We start from the raw sequence: 16260 nt of genomic DNA on the forward strand, positions 1-16260 counted from the left end.
CAGTCATGATTCCATAAGCATAGCCATATGTCCAGACAATATCTCTTCTGCAGCCCAGTATGGGAGTTTTGCAGACCAAAAATATGGGAATTTGCAGATCAATTTACTCATATAGGACTAGCTTAATGAAGCAGGTTGAGACCACACAGATTTTTCTTTGTGGGCTTAAATTGCAGAAGTCAAGTAGAATTTGAGGAATGCACCAATCTGTTAGGTGTATTCTAGTAGAGTTTGGAAACCAGTAAACATCTTGCATGCTGCCATTGCTTGTTCTGAATGGAAGTGGACTCCGGCCCAGCCTGATTTTTGCTGAGATCTTGTCTACCTTTGAATGTTACATTGGTGTAACAATGTTGGGTGAGAAGGCAATCTGACACGAGTTTTGTACAGTCATGGAGAGTTATTGTAGCATGAAAGGGATATACAGACTCCCTTACCTGCTCAGCAGTAGTTACATTATGATAACCTGTATGCTTGTAAAACTGCCCCTGTTAGCAAAGTTAACTTTTCAGGCTAGTCGATATAGTTACAGTGATAATAATGTTCCTGAGATGAGAGGACGTGTGCCCTTAGTTAATTCACACAGTATCGATGGCACATATGCTACAAAAGAAAGGGGATGCTGATTTGCCAAATACATGCATCAGTTTCTAGGTAATCCTGCCTCATTTACAGTAAAAATTTGTGCATGCTGTACCCCAAACTGAAAATACATCTGCATGCTAAAACAAAAGTGTGATGGAACAGTGTGTTAGGGCAACAGGCAGAGCAGAGGTGTTGTCATAATGACCATCATTATCGGTGGATTTCAGGTGCTGTCACCACATTGTTACTGTTATTAACCCTCCTAGCCAGACAGCTATGCCAGCACATTTTCCACTCATTCCTTCATTCTTCTTTTTAAGATGCCCACAGATAGGATATTGGACTGTTCTTTCAGTGTTTGATATAGGTTTGGGAACTAGTTAAGCGGGAATTGGATTTGCATGAATACATGTGTCAGGATGCCAAGCTGTAGAATCATAGAATCATAGAATAGTTAGGGTTGGAAAGGACATTAAGATCATCTAGTTCCAAACCCGCCTGCCATGGGCAGGGACACCTCACACTAAACCATCTCACCCAGGGCTTCGTCCAACCTGGCCTTGAACACTGCCAGGGATGGAGCATTCACAACTTTCCTGGGCAACCCATTCCAGTGCCTCACCACCTTACAGGAAAGAATTTCCTCCTTATATCCAATCTAAACTTCCCCTGTTTAAGTTTTAACCCGTTACCCCTTGTCCTGTCACTACAGTCCCTAATGAAGAGTCCCTCCCCAGCATCCCTATAGGCCCCCTTCAGATACTGGAAGGCTGCTATGAGGTCTCCACGCAGCCTTCTCTTCTCCAGGCTGAACAGCCCCAACTTTCTCAGCCTGTCTTCATACAGGAGGTGCTCCAGTCCCCTGATCATCCTCATAACCCTTCTCTGGACTTGTTCCAACAGTTCCATGTCCTTTTTATGTTGAGGACACCAGAACTGCACACAATACTCCAGGTGAGGTCTCATGAGAGCAGAGTAGAGGGGCAGGATCACCTCCTTCGACCTGCTGGTCACGCTCCTTTTGATGCAGCCCAGGATACGGTTGGCTTTCTAGGCTGTGAGTGCACACTCTTGGCTCATGTTCATTTTCTCATCAACCAACACCCCCAAGTCCTTCTCCACAGGGCTGCTCTGAATCTCTTCTCTGCCCAACCTGTAGCTGTGCCTGGGATTGCTCCGACCCAGGTGTAGGACCTTGCACTTGGCATGCTTAAACTTCATGAGGTTGGCATCAGCCCACCTCACAAGTGTGTCAAGGTCCCTCTGGATGGCATTCCTTCCCTCCAGGGTATCAACCGAACCACACAGCTTGGTGTCATCGGCAAACTTGCTGAGGGCGCACTCAATCCCACTGTCCATGTCAGCGACAAAGATGTTGAACAAGACCGGTCCCAACACCGATCCCTCAGGGACACCACTCGTTACTGGTCTCCAGCTGGACATTGAGCCATTGACCACAACTCTTTGTGTGCGGCCATCCAGCCAGATCTTTATCCACCGAGTGGTCCATCCATCAAATTGATGTCTCTCCAATTTAGAGACAAGGATGTGGTGTGGGACAGTGTCGAACGCTTTGCACAAGTCCAGGTAGATGACATCAACTGCTCTAGCCCTGTCCATCAGTTCTGTAGCCCCATCAGAGAAGGCCACCAAATTGGTCAGGTAGGATTTCCCCTTAGTGAAGCCATGCTGGCTGTCACCAAGCACCTTGTTGTTTTTCATGTGCCTTAGCATGCCTTCCAGGAGAATCTGCTCCAAGATTTTGCCAGGCACAGAGGTGAGACTGACTGGTCTGTAATTCCCCGGGTCATCCATTTTCCCCTTCTTGAAAATGGGAGTTATATTTCCCTTTTTCCAGTCTTCGGGAACTTCACCTGACTGCCATGATTTTTCAAATATGATGGCCAGTGGCTTACCAATTTCATTCACCAGCTCCTTCAGGACCCACAGATGGATTTCATCAGGTCCCGTGGACTTGTGCATGTTCAGATTTTTAAGATGGTCTAGAACCAGATCCTCTCCTACAGTGGGCCCAAGGTCTTCATTCTCACAGTCCCTGTGTCTGCCTTCCAAGACTTGGGTGGTGTGGTCAGGGCATTTGCCAGTGAAGACCGAGGCAAAGAAGTCTTTCAGAACCTCGGCCTTCTCCAAATCATTTGTAGCCAGTTCTCCTGAGAGCTTCCAGAGGGGGCCTACATTGTCCCTAGTCTGTTTTTTATTTGCTATGTTCCTGTAGAATCCCTTCCTGTTATCATTAACATCCCTAGCCAAGGTTAATTCTAGCTGGGCCGTAACCCAGTAGATCTATTGCAGTTTGCACTAATGGCATAATCCAGTCCAATCTTTATCAGGCTTTATGTGACCAGAAGTCTGCATAAAGCATGTTTCTGGCTGTTGCTGGTCTCTGGGATCCCTCTATGTATGTTGTCCCTGCAGCAGTGCACGAGCACAAGCCCTAAATGCTGCTTAAGTCTTGTCTTAAATCAAACAGGGCTTAAGTAAGGTTTAGTCTTTGTTGGGATGTATGTCTGCACTGAGTTGTAGTTCCAATTACTTCTTGGTAACTTTGATCTTTTGTTGCAAAAAAAAATTAGGGCCAATTTTCCATAAAGAATTTAAACTGCCATTAGTGAACCTCTAGAAATACTGTTGTCTCAGTTTCTATTCTGATTCTGGATACAACTACAGGTTGTAAGTTCTCTCCATTTGGAACTCAATTTATTCTTCATTTTATTTAATTACACACTGTGAGGCACCTTTCAGGATTTCAGAACATCAGGAAATGCTATCCTTTTATCAGGTAACTCTTTCCTTCCCCCATCCCCTCCTTAAAAAAAAAGACAGAAACAAAACAGTTACTCAAATAGCCTTTTGGAATCTCTGTTTTCTTTTTAATGGAGCTCTGTGCTCTTTCACCTTCAGCCAATATACTACACCTATATGCATATTCAGCATATAGGAAACTTTACTGTTAGAAGTAGTATTCTCTACAGTTTAATATTCAATATTTCTACTTGCTCTTCTGCTCTTTCCTACATCTTGCTTCTACTTATACTTTATAGATCTCAAGTCCCTCATTTTCCCTGGATTATATAATGCAATGTGTCAGTGCCATGCATGGCACTCCAGTTACCTCAGGATTTTCATTATAACTCAATGTTTTGAGGGATTTATAGGCTAGCAGTGAAAATCTCTTTTCATGGCTAAACCTTGAAACAAGAGTTTCTGGTCATTTAAAAAGAAAACAAAAGGAAGCAAACTTTTTTCCTTTCCTTTCCTCCCTTTCCATTTAGCAGTGGTCTTTGCACTGCAGGATCACCCTAAACAGCAAGTATAGAGTCAGTATGTAGGCAATTTTTAATGTAATAATGCTTTTTCTTTGTATGTACTTCAAAAATGCATGTCATCCGCTCTTCAGGCACATGATGACAACCTTTCTGGAGCCTCCAGCAGTACGCCTTTGGTGCCTCAGGTGCAGTTCGGGCTGTGTTTTTTCCTCTATTTGCAACATGGATGAGTTCTACAGTGTTTTTAAAAATACACTTATCTTTCTTTGTCTCACAGCCCACTAACTTGCTATCTCTTTCTGTGTCATTTGAGTTGATCACAGTACAAAAAGACATGGGCTATATGTGCATATCTAGAACATCAGGACTATTTCCAAAAAATCTGGAAAGGATATTAAATCTCATGCTTTAATGCTTAACTGATTTGTTGTTACAGAACAGGCTATTAGAGGACCTATGGGTGAGCTGTACTCTGCCAATCACTAGGGATTTCTGTATTTTCCTTAGACCTAGTAGCAGTCACTCTTAGAAATGGATTGCTGAACCAGATACACTTCCAGTTTTATCATTTAGGGCAGTTCTCTCCCCCTGGCTCCGGGCCAAAGGAGTGTACAATGCAGTTTGGATTCTAAGAAATGTGGTCATGTGCTCAAGTTAGTGGAGATGAATTATTTTTATAGCCTTTAAGTTAAGTAATCAGCTTTAAAGGCATCTTTATGAATACATACCTACTGATTAAAACAGACAAAAAGCCTTTATCACTAAGTGGCTCACAGACTGGTTGCATGCCTGAGTTCTGGGTTTGGAGCTGACTAACTCTGTTTTTCCCATCTAAAATAAAATACTGCTCTGCACTGAATAGTCTTTTGCCAGTTGCTGTTATACTTCAGGCCTGAAGTAACTCTTCCTGTTACGTGCAAATTCCTGTTTCAGTCTTTGTGAGCTGTGCATAAGTAGCATACAGCAGTCAGAACCGCCCCCCTTTTGACTTAATTTCACTGTAATTCATACTTTTCCATGTCATTTGTGCCACTTCATGCCAGTAATTTTACTGTTTTCTTCAGGGCAATACTTGCTGAGGATTGATACCCATTTCCCCAGGACTACCTTGGAGTTTTAAATATTCAGCAATTTTCTTGCAACTCAGTGATTTTCTTTCCCATAATCTTTTGACATCATTCATGTGCTTGAGATGCAAGGAAAACATCCGTCTACACTAAAAAAAATACATGTAGTGTGGGGGGATTCAGGTCTTCAGATTTTGAGACCCTGGGTCACTACTTGGAGGGTGAGTGAGGAACATGCCAAGGCAGACAACTACTGTTTCATATTAACATCTATTCTCAATGAAGAGGTAAAAATCAAAGCCTCTGTGTGTGAGGCAGGGTTAGTGAACTGCCAGTGATTCTCCCAGCAACTGACACAAAGGAATCCGTGAGTATCAAAGCTGAGGCAGCAAGCTTAGTGTCAGCTCTTGCCTAGGGAGTAGAAGAAAACATCACTTTGTCTCTGCTTTCATTGCTTAAACACAAACATCATTCACTAGTAACCATTTACTCTGCTGTCAAAACTGTTCCAAGAGAGTGCTACATTTGATTAATAGTAAAATGCATGCAAAAAAAAAGAAAAGTCTGCTGCCCCTGAGGTACTTCGTTTGGGAGAATTTTTGCATGTAATACTTAATTTTTCCATCCTAGAAATATGCCTGTAATATTCCAGGAATATTCTGTTCCGTCTAGTAAAGTAATTTTTGTTAGAGAGCCCAGTGCATTCATCCTAATTCCAGTTAATACTCTCTTTCTCTTGGTGAAGCATATTACGGCATGCTCACTCTCTTGTATTAACAAAAAAGTGACCAGCACAAATGTGTGCAGTACATGATTCATAGTGCTGCTTTCTGAATTGTCCAGTGGGTAATTGCAGTACAAAAACCAGAGAAACAGATGTAGACCCTAAACCTTGGCTGTAAATTTTTGTTTTATGATTATGGGTTTCAAATGTGTTATGTCACACTGACAGATATACAGTAACACCAGAGGAAATACATTTCTGACTTGAACTTTTGCTTTTTATTTCACTTGTGGCTAAGAATATGTTTATTGTAAAGTTTCTGCCATCATAGTCTGAGAGAAAACAGATCAAAGCGGTGACGTGAAATCACAATTTCTTTACACAGATAAAGTGAAAGATACTGGAGAGCTGTTGCCTACTCACACCTCTAAGGGAGCTGGGTAGGCATTTAAAGTATGTGGCAACACTTAATGTTTCATTGCATTTGAATTAGAGGGCTACTAGTTATCACAATAATCATGGTTAATACTGATCTAAATTAGAAAATACCACATTTTATGAATGTAGCTTTTCCTGATAATCTGTTTAAGAAAAACAAGTACCATGCTTGAAATATGAGATACATAAATTATTGTATTGTAGAAATAGTATGTGAGCAAACCATGAGGCTATTTGAAGGATTTGTTAATTGCGTGTGGTTTTAGTAATAAGTATAAGCATTAGCACAACTATTACTTGTAATAAAACATGAGAGCTACCTGGCTCATTTAGAGACAGTGAGAAAAAGCCATCCTTTTCAATTCACACACAGTAAGGTGTGACTTCCTGACATTTACCTTCAGAAGTTGCCAGTCTACATTTTGAGGTAAAATGGGCAGGTTTTATTTTTAAACACAATATGCTAAAGGAATAAACATAACTGTATTTCTGTTTGTCTGATTTTGTTTATTTTGACTCACATGGGCTATATATTTTTCTTGGCATAAGCTTAAATTGTTCCAAGAGGCTTGGTCCTTACAAGTTGCTGTTTGCTCCCTAAACTGGAGGCTGACAAAACATACTGTGTTGTGTGTCATGTTTTCCAGTTATTTTTGTGGCAACACATTATGCAGGTTCCAAACTTCTCATGCATCCTGCGTTATCCAGGTAGAAAATAGTGCCTTTTAATTTAGCTTTGCTACTCAAACCAAAATTGTAGCAATGTGGCCAGCTGAGTTTTGAACAAAAATTTACCTGCTTTTCTGCTTACCTTTTTGACACAGCGAATGCTGCTTGCTGGGCTGAAACGGTTTAAACAACCCTTCCCTGAAGGATGGCTTTTTCAGTAAGTGTGTGCTGTCCATAACTTTTGGCTTACAGAGTGCAGGGGCTTCTTCAGTGGAGGTAGGACACCCCAATGGATTGAGAAAGTCCTTAAAAAGATGCTGTTGAACTCCAGCATTTATAACTCTTCTGCCTGGAGGGAAGAGAGGCTGCCTGCTGCAGGGACAGCCAGAGCTCTCCCCTCGGAGGCGAAGGAGGCTCAGTAAGAAAAGCTTTTGGTTTTATCTCTTCACGTGCATTTGCTCCCAGATTGCAGCAGGTCTTTTTGCTGGCCGCTGGTTTTCAGTGTGGGTGTTATCAGTTTCAGGGAACAAGTGTGTGCTGTGTGGAGGGTTTTGTTGTGCTTTGGTTTCTCATTGAATTCCCGAACATGTGTAAAAGTTTTGTTAATACAATCAGCAGGCACTATCAGAGAGCTTTCGGTTCATCAAAGGACTTTTTGTGGAGAGGGGACATTGCATTCATTAAAGTGGCTGTGCAGGTCCCACAGTGAGTCTCTCCCTGGTGTGTCTTTACAGTCACCAGTTGTGTGCCACGTCTGCACATAGCGTCCCCTGCTCCGCCTGACTCCCGTCTTGGGCTTACAGGCAGTAATCAAAGGGTTTGTTTCCCAGTTTCTGAACCCCAGCTAGCTTTAGGGTGGGAAGCGAGGCTTCTCCATGCCTCGGGAAACCTGGCTCTGGACTGGTGCTCAGTCCACCAGGGCTGAGGCAACTTGACTCATTTGCTTAAAACACAAGCGTGCACATGGTTGTTGAGCTCATGTGCTTTCCAGTGGGCTGAGGGAGTGTTTCTAGGCTGTTGGTTTTTGTTAGTAAAGTGTCCATAGGAGTAAGGGTTGGCGGAGGTCTCGATGGAGTCTTTGTCAGCAGGACATTGCAGGAAGTGCTTATTTACCTGAAAAGCACAGGGCAACCTGCTGGCTTGATGCAAATGGTATGCCAGCACAATCCCTGGGAAGGCCTTGACATGTAGTCCTGCCATGAGGGAGGGCTGCCGGCAGCATGGTTTTGCAGGGACCTCAGTGGGTGTTTTGGTGGGAGTTAGCCCTATGCCTTCAAACTGGCTGTGAGGGGCAGCCATGATCTGCCCTCCCAGCACCCTGGTGTGGGTCCTGTTCCCCAGGCACCTGCTCGTGGCCTTTCTGCCCTCCCAGGGAGCTGGGGCTCATTAGCCCTCTGAAAGCTGATACAACCGCTCCAGGGCCACACGACCGACACCAGCCCCTCTCTGCTAATCAGAGACAGGCAGGACCCACTGGCGGCTGGGCTGGGGAGAAGAGACCATGTGTGCCTACCTCTGAGCTGAATGGTGAGGACAGGTTCTCCCGGACAATGGCATCTGCCAAATCTGGCCCACTGGGGAGACCTGGAAGCGCTGGGGGGTTTAGGAGCCAGGGTTAAGGGATGAAAGATGGACCTGACCCCCCCACACTCCCGGGGAGGGAATGGCCTCTGAGGTCTCTGCCAGGAGTAGAGCTGGCACCAGCCGTGTCTCAGATGATGGCACTGAGCAGGGGTCGCTGCTGGTGTGCGGAAGGGCTGCATTAGGCTGTGAGGCTGCTCCGAGTCTAGTCCTGCCACTGCGTTAGTTGAAGCGAAGCCCAAAGCTTTGGTGCAGCAGCAGACGTCTGCACCTCACTCATGGCCTCTCTGCTAAAGAAAGGAATGGGGCGGCGGGAAGGGGGGCAGGCACAGAAGTTTTAGCAGATTGAGCTTCATTCTCTACAACGTCCAAAAACACCGCTGCCTCAATTCCCACCCCCATTCCCCTCCTCCTCTGGCTTTTGGTTGCTTTGGGGTTTTGGGACTTTATTACTGTAGGTCTGTTTGCAAGTTCTCCCGGTCCGCGCCCGCCGCGGCTGTGCCCGCTCAGCACCAGCGGCGCGGCTCCGGCAGCGCTGGGGCTGGGGCTAGCCCTTGCCTGCCCGCCCGCCTGCTTTCGCCTGCCTGCTTGTTTGCAGGGCTGCTGGGAGTTGTGAAGGCGTGTGAGAATCCTGGGAGCTGGTGATGTCACACCGCTTGGGTCATTTGAAGGTTAGCAGCCTGGGAAGGGTTCACGGAAAGTTCACTCGCATATATTAGGCAATTCAATCTTTCATTCCCTGTGACACAAGTAGTAGGAAGTGAGCTGTTCAGAGGCAGAAGCATCTATTCACAGCCGAGGGGGATCCCGAGTCCCTGCCGGAGCTGTTTTATCCTGGGGAGGAGGGTGATCGGCACAACGCGGGACACGGCACACACCCGGCGAGCGCCTGAGGAGTGGGACTGAGTCTAAAGAGATTTGGGGGGGAAATTCGCAATAACTAAAACTTGGAATGCCGCTTGCTTCCCCCCATCTTGCTGGATTGGCTGAGCAGTCTGGAAAATGGTAAATGATCATTTGGATCAATTACAGGCTTTTAGCTGTGTTGTCTGTCATAATTCATGATTCTGGTCTGGGAAAAAGACCAACAGCCTACGTGCCAAAAAAGGGGCAGAGTTTGATGGAGTTGGGTGTACTTTTATGTGCCATTTTCCTCTACACCTAGAGGAAAGCACTTTTGCAGGCATTCTGTGCAGGGGGAATCATGTTTGACTGTATGGATGTTCTAGCAGTGAGCCCTGCTCAGATGCTGGATTTCTACACTGCGAGTCCGTCTTCCTGCATGCTCCAGGAGAAGGCTCTCAAAGCATGCTTCAGTGGATTGGCACAAACAGAGTGGCAACACCGACACAGTGCTCAATGTAGGTCCCAACTGTTATTTTTCCAATTTAAAGCTGCTGTTATTATTCTTGTTGTTGTTGTTATTGTGTATTTGAAACATAAATATTTTTAATTAAGCACAGGGATAATGGGGGGGGGGGGGGGGGGTTTTTGTTAAAATGTGGTTTGCAAGCTTTTTTTCTCCTTTTGCCAAGGAAGAAAAAAGCAAGGAAACACCAGACTGCTTTTTGTTTATCCCTTCTCATGGAGCATATTGATCCTAACAACAGTTGTGGAGCCAAGCAGGAACACATAAAATTATAATGTAATACAGCAAATAACTTGCAAAACTCCAACCAGTGAAGGACAAATTTACATAACATCTCTGTGGTAGGGTTTTTTTTCTGTGTCTCCTTAATCTAATTTTATCGCACCTCTGATAATCTAGATGCATGTTGTCTCAAAGTGCATTTTAGCAGAGCAGCCAAGCAATTAAAATACTGCTCTGAACAGTTCTTGAAATGGCATGGAATTGCATTGGGTAGATGCCATTCCAAAAATCAGACAGTAGTTTTAAGTTTCCTAAGAAAAGGCAATATTTCTTTGTACTGACCTTGCTGCCACCTTTCCTCTTCACTTTGTTGCTCTAAGAAGTTGCTGTTTTGCTAGAAAACTACTTACTGTGAACACCCTTTGAGTTTAACCATCAATTACTTCTCTACCTTGAGATTCAGGCAGCGTCGCACTGGTAACGGAGGAGGGAGAGTTAGTGGCAGGACACTTCTGAAAATGCATTATTATATTATAGGGTCTTGTTTTGTTGCTGAAGTACATAGATGGTTAACAATGGCGGTATTTTATCACCTCCGTTTAAAGTTTGAGAAATGACAAAAAGTGCCAGAAAGCATTACCTTATACAGCATATAAAAGCTTGCAGGATGCTTCACTGCTCTGACGGTGATGTAGATAAATGACTTGGCTATCTATCAAAACGTTTTTAGCACACTCACAGGCACTTCAGTCCACCATTAACTGTGTAATGCTTTTTGAAACTGTTCTGCAGGACGTTAAAAAGTTACCTAGGAATTAGATAGTTTTTCCTTCAGTAAGGTTTATTTCAAAGGGGTGGAGGGTGGAACAGAAAAAATGTTTTGTGAAAGTGTTTTTCTTTTTCACTGTGCTTAAAAGTTTTCAGTCACCATATGACGTTTGTGTGGGTTGAGTAATGAAAAGAGAATTGTAAAACTCAGTGACTACCAGCCTACCACACTGCAAATGTTTTGATGTCTTTAAAACTAAAATGAGCTGTGAAGTTCAACATGGGATGTTTATTTTCTCCGTGCTGTTTTCAAAATGCTTCAAACAAGATACAAAACAAAGCTTTTACATTAAAATGTTTCTAGCTATGGGTGAGCTTCAGTTAGGGGAAACAAAAAAAACCCCTCAAACAGATGTTTTACTAGAAAGTTATTTTCCTCCTTCCACAGTTTAAATTTTAGTATAACTTCAGTGGTAATATTATGGAACCTGGAATTAAATAAACTTTCCTGGAGTAGGAGGCATATGCTGTTGTTAAAAAGCTTACGTTCGCAAAATGTTCTTTAAATAACTTCTGGCTTCAAAACGCCCTGCTCATTCTCTTGTATGCTGTTAATACCTAGAAGCAGGATTCTTAAAAACAAAATATATGGTGGTTGGTCTTGGGCAAGTTAAACACAGGATTACCCTTATCAGAATGGAATGAGTGGTAAATATGTCATTTGCCTAGGGCCTGTGATAAGAGACAAGTGTTGATAACAGCAAAGTTTAGTTAATCAAAGAACTCCTATTAACAAGAGTAAATAAAAAATACAGGAAAATGCATTCAGGAATCCAGTCTTGTAACTTTGTAAGCACTAGGATTAATCTTCACTGCATGGGAATTTAAAATCAGGCCGAAACCTGAATCATAAGACATTGGCTGTAATTTGAACTGTGAAAGTTAATGTTATAGAAATGTGGAAAAGCAGTTTAGTTAAGGTCCAAATGAATAATTCTCTTTGATTTCTAGAAGCAGCTTTGGTTTTAATTTTGATGAAAGTGTAAGCACTTCATGTGTATGGGTAAATACATGTAAGTGGATTATAAAACACTAAAATTCTCTCAACTTGTAAGATTTTTATCTTGCATCTCATAAAAATAATGACAAAACCAGAATTTCTGTGGTGCAGAAAACTTTTAATGGTTTAAAGGTTGCTCCACTGCTTGTAAATACAAAGATAGAAATGTTTAACATTAACTTGAGTGTTTCCTGATTCTCTGTTTTTATGAAGACCTCTGTAATTTAATTCAGTGTAATTGTAGCCAAATTTTGAAAGTGCTAGACATGTGATAGGTTTTTTGGTTTAGTTTGTTGTTTTATTTTTGGCTCTGCCATAAAAGCAGGACACCTGCAGCTATTGCTTTCGACCTTAGAAATATTGCTTTGATAGAGATGTGATTGTAGAGTAAAAGGTAAATGGTTGTTAAGGGAATAATACATGGATAGTACAGACTCTGAACAGGCTAGTACCAATCCCAGACAGCATCAGGGTTTCAGCTCAGATGCTGGCAGAACTGGAAATTGCAGGGGTTAGGGCTCAATGCTTTAGGTCTCCAACTTCAGTACATCTTCAGTATGTTAATCCCATTACGATTCACTAATCAAGCACAGTCCTGCAGCATCACGAATTTGCTAGTCCACAAGGGTCTGCAAAGTAAAAATAAAGGGTAAGGCACAACACACACGACCTTAACTTGTGTGGCATTTTTTTCCTACCGCCTGTGGGAGGAAAAACCTGCTACGGGTTTGCAGTGCAAACGTTAGCCACTGTATGTTGCAAGATGTGTTAAGAGCACACACAAAAATACCCAGTTTTGTGCTCTGTATGTTTTATGTGATATTAGATATTGTGGATTTAAAAGGAAATTATTTATTTGCAAAGAAATGTTAAATGCAAAGAAATACTCAGAAATGAGAGTAGAATCGGCCTCACTTATAATCATGAGTCATTCTCACACCTTTTCTCATAAGATAAAAATCAGGTCACTAATCAAATCAGACAGCAAAATAGTAAATATTGCAAGAACAAGCAATTCAGAGTTTTTTCAAGTAAGGTAGAATTTTCTACTCCCTCATAGTGCAACAACACATACTGAGAGAAAACTAGTAACTTTTGGTGAAATGTGAGCTAACTAAATACTGCTGAAGTGGGAACAGGACAGGCCATGAGAGAGGACCTGCAAGGACTGGTGATTTGGCCTTAGAAAAGCTTATTAAAAAACATCTTCATTAGTCTTCATTAATTAAACAGGAAAAAAAACCAAATCAGCAGGCCCCAAACAAGAGTAAGTTTGTTTGGCAGCATGTAGTGTTTCAGCTAATTATATCAAGTAGAAAACTACTGCCCTACCACATGTTATCAGACTTAGAAGAATATTATGGATATGTCAGCAGAACATAATAGGATGTCAAGTATATATATATATATATACTCGCACAGTATACAGTTCTTATTTCAGTTTGGTGGGAAGTGTTTTCCTGGAGAGGATCTATCAGGTATTAACTTTCAGAAAGTTCATGAAGACTGACTCTAGAAGGCATGCATTTTCCTTCTGAATTCTGGATTATTGCAACTTTTGAGTAAAGATTCTTGTTCTCTGCAAGCACTGGAAACATCTGTGCTCAACAGAAAAAAAAATGCTCAGTACTTAATTTTCTTTCATCTTTCTGAGTTTAAAAACAAACAATTTGAAGTGAAGAACTTGTAATCTGCATTCCCGAGTATCAAATTGCTGCAGGTGTGTTTGCTAGTGCCCAGAAGGCAAGATCTGCTTGAACCAGGCTATTTTCTTTAAAGTTCATCTATAAACTCACAGCTAAATCACTAGGACTGATTTGCTCAGGGATACAGTCTTTGTTTAAATTTTTATACTCTTAGCTTAATACCCTGAAATATGTGATGAGGAGAGTTTGTTTCTGATCCCCTTCATTAAAAAAAAAAAGCATAGTTTTCTTCCAGATTAATTGAAATGAGAACAACTGTTTTCTAAGTGGACCCTGATACAGTCAGCCTGTAGCAGGAAAATGCTGCAGGCACAGGAAAACTGTAACGGACATACACCACTGTCAAAAACTCCAGCAGGCAAAAATGATGAGAGGTGTTTGCTGGAGAAGTCTGAGTGGGTAAGCATGGAGGAGAAGCAGTGTATCTTTGGGTGACTCCCTGCTTGCCTAATGAGCCTGTGCAGCCAAGGTGCAACTTGTCAAAACAAAGCCAGGCTGTCGTGGTGCTGCTTTGCCTCGAAGAGGGCTGTGGTGAAGTTAAGGAGTTGAAAGAGAGAGATGTTTCAGACAGCAAAGTTAGTCATCCTCACGTCCACTTAAATCCTTGCTTACTGCTGAGCTGTCTTCCTTAACCATGTGTATGTCGTGCCTGCAGCAGGCTCTATGGAGAGAGAGGTGCCCCGGTTGGTGGTTATGCTTCCACCTCTCCTAAACATCCCAAGTGACTGTTTTAGCTCAGGTCTAATTTATATACTGCCCTTTACACAGGCGGTGAAGTGTGGCTGTGTTACACAGCCAGCATTTCGATTTGGGAGCGGGGTTGTGAAAAAGACATTGTACTCAGGACTGCTGTCTGCCGCGGTCAGCTGCGCTGTGCCCCGTCCTGTTGAGACCTCAAAAGCAGAGCACAGCTACCATGAGTTGTGAGATCTGTTTGGCCATGAGGACCAGTGCTGGTATGCGTGCGAGTAGGGGGGAGCATCCCTCTCCCCCTCACAGTTTCTGCCTTAGGGGGCTGGCAGCATCTACAGGGGTGGGCGGCTGAGGACATATTAGCTGTGGTTTCAGAAGGCTTTCCAGAGCTTTGCTAGGTGGTAGCGGGCAGCCCCATGAGGAACGATATCAGTTGATGCATAAAATGGCCAAGGAGCTTCAGTAAATAGACTTTACCCTTCAAATCCAGAGGTCCTGGCAGCGGCTGTGTGGGAGGGTGGGGTTGTACTTTTCCCCTTCCTGTACTTAGACACTTTTGATTATCCAGACTTTCTGGGACTGAGCAGGGCTGCCTAATAACAAAGCCTGCATAATATAATTGCCTAAATAGGCCTATTGTCCTTTTCAAGTCACTGTGCTGTGAAATCTTTCAACTTTTTGCTGAAAATGTTGCATCTAACGTTTAGATGGCGTAGTGGCTACGGCAAGGAGATCTGTTTCCCTCATTTCTCACTGCTGCGTGGTCGAGAAGCTGATTATATTCCTGCCCCCTATTGATATTTAGTCCTTTTGGGAAGCAAATATTTTAGCCCCTTCTGGCAGGGAAAACTGCCAAAAGTAATAGGCCTGGTAATACAAAGCTATGATTGATTCTGACCTTTGCTCACGTGCATGAAGTCTGTCCCCCTGCACTGTGACCCATGCCACTTCTTGCTGAAATCCAAGCCCTTTCAAACCAAATGGAACCATGAAAATACAAGCCACAAAATGCTCAAAACTATTCTAAAGTAACAGAATAATAATTTTCTCTGTACTGCAAGAAACGGTATAGGCAGGAGGGCAGCAAAGCTGGATTTTCTAGCAGGCAAACCAAGAGTAATGTCTTTCATCTGCTGCTGCCTTTTTATGAGAACCATATTCTAGGTACAAAATAAACAAACTGGTATCATGTGGAAATGATTTTTCTGTGCAGTTTTTCACTCACAGTAATCTTAGCTGTTCCTCTTAATTGTAATCAGCAAACAACTTTCAACCAAAAACGTGGGGTTTAAATTGTCTCTTTAAAAATAATCTAAGGTTTGGGATTTTATTATCTGTCTTTGCATGGGCAAATACGTTTCAAAAGTTAAGAATGTCAGAAACAGTAGCCTAAAGTTAGCATCCTAAATCCACATTTCATGGCTTCATTTCCAAGTATGCTGAGCATCTAGGAGCTCCCTCAGCACTTTAAAAAACAGGCAACATATTGAAATGACCAAATGCAATTTAGAACCTTCATTTAATGTTAAAAATTTTTAAAGGACTTCCCCACTATCCCCAAGCTGTATGAAAAACTAATTAAATGACAGAGTTCAGAACATTAACAGTGGAAATAGAGACACTTAAAGTAGGACTTTGCTTATGAAAACATTACATTTACAAGTCAGCTGAGGTTTTGTCCCTGTATATAGTCTGCCTCGGATTTCCCTGATTCCCAGTTTGCTTCCTTGCATTAAAGTCCACCCATCACTTATTTGAGTGGTTTCAAACTTGTGGTAATATAGATTTTAATAGCAAAATTATCCCTTCATATACTCTCTCATCATTAGCAGCTGCTCAGGATTGAGTCCCAGTGGCAGCAGATTAATATGATTGTGGTCACTGTGCATTGTGCTTATTTTGAGGAGGAGAAAAGAGGGAAAAATCTAGCTTCCTTCAGCTCATTTTAGTAATCTGAATAGGAGTGGGGAACTTGCATCATATGATGGGGCAGCTCGCAGCAGTTCACCAGCATGGGGTCCCTGTGTGAGAACCTCCCTTGTACATGACAATCTGATAAGGATATCATGTGGTTTGGAAACACATTCCCAC

At 42.6% G+C, this 16260-nt stretch overlaps 1 protein-coding gene and 1 long non-coding RNA gene across 9 annotated transcripts in view; one reads left to right on the top strand and one right to left on the bottom strand.

Annotated features, from left to right (window-relative positions):
* The window catches only part of RARB (retinoic acid receptor beta), a 329638-nt gene that overhangs the window by 222542 nt on the left and 90836 nt on the right, over positions 1-16260 (top strand). The window contains exons 1-2 of one of the 8 annotated variants that reach the window (XM_062607216.1): positions 8984-9356; positions 9581-9712. The exons of 4 other annotated variants lie outside the window; for them this stretch is intronic. In XM_062607216.1, coding sequence (XP_062463200.1) covers positions 9598-9712 — 115 coding nt within the window. In that variant the 5' untranslated portion in view covers positions 8984-9356; positions 9581-9597. Of the gene's footprint in view, positions 1-8980; positions 9713-16260 lie in introns of those variants that run through there. 3 more of the 8 variants (XM_062607215.1, XM_062607214.1, XM_062607217.1) reach the window with 3 other exon arrangements.
* LOC134157824 (uncharacterized) overlaps positions 1-16260 on the bottom strand; it is a 308975-nt gene that overhangs the window by 131094 nt on the left and 161621 nt on the right. The window lies entirely within an intron of this gene.

Source organism: Pezoporus occidentalis, unplaced genomic scaffold (assembly GCF_034315485.1).
Source record: "Pezoporus occidentalis ecotype Australia unplaced genomic scaffold, CSIRO_AGI_Poc_V1 ctg120, whole genome shotgun sequence".
In the NCBI taxonomy this organism is placed as follows: Eukaryota; Metazoa; Chordata; class Aves; order Psittaciformes; family Psittacidae; genus Pezoporus; species Pezoporus occidentalis.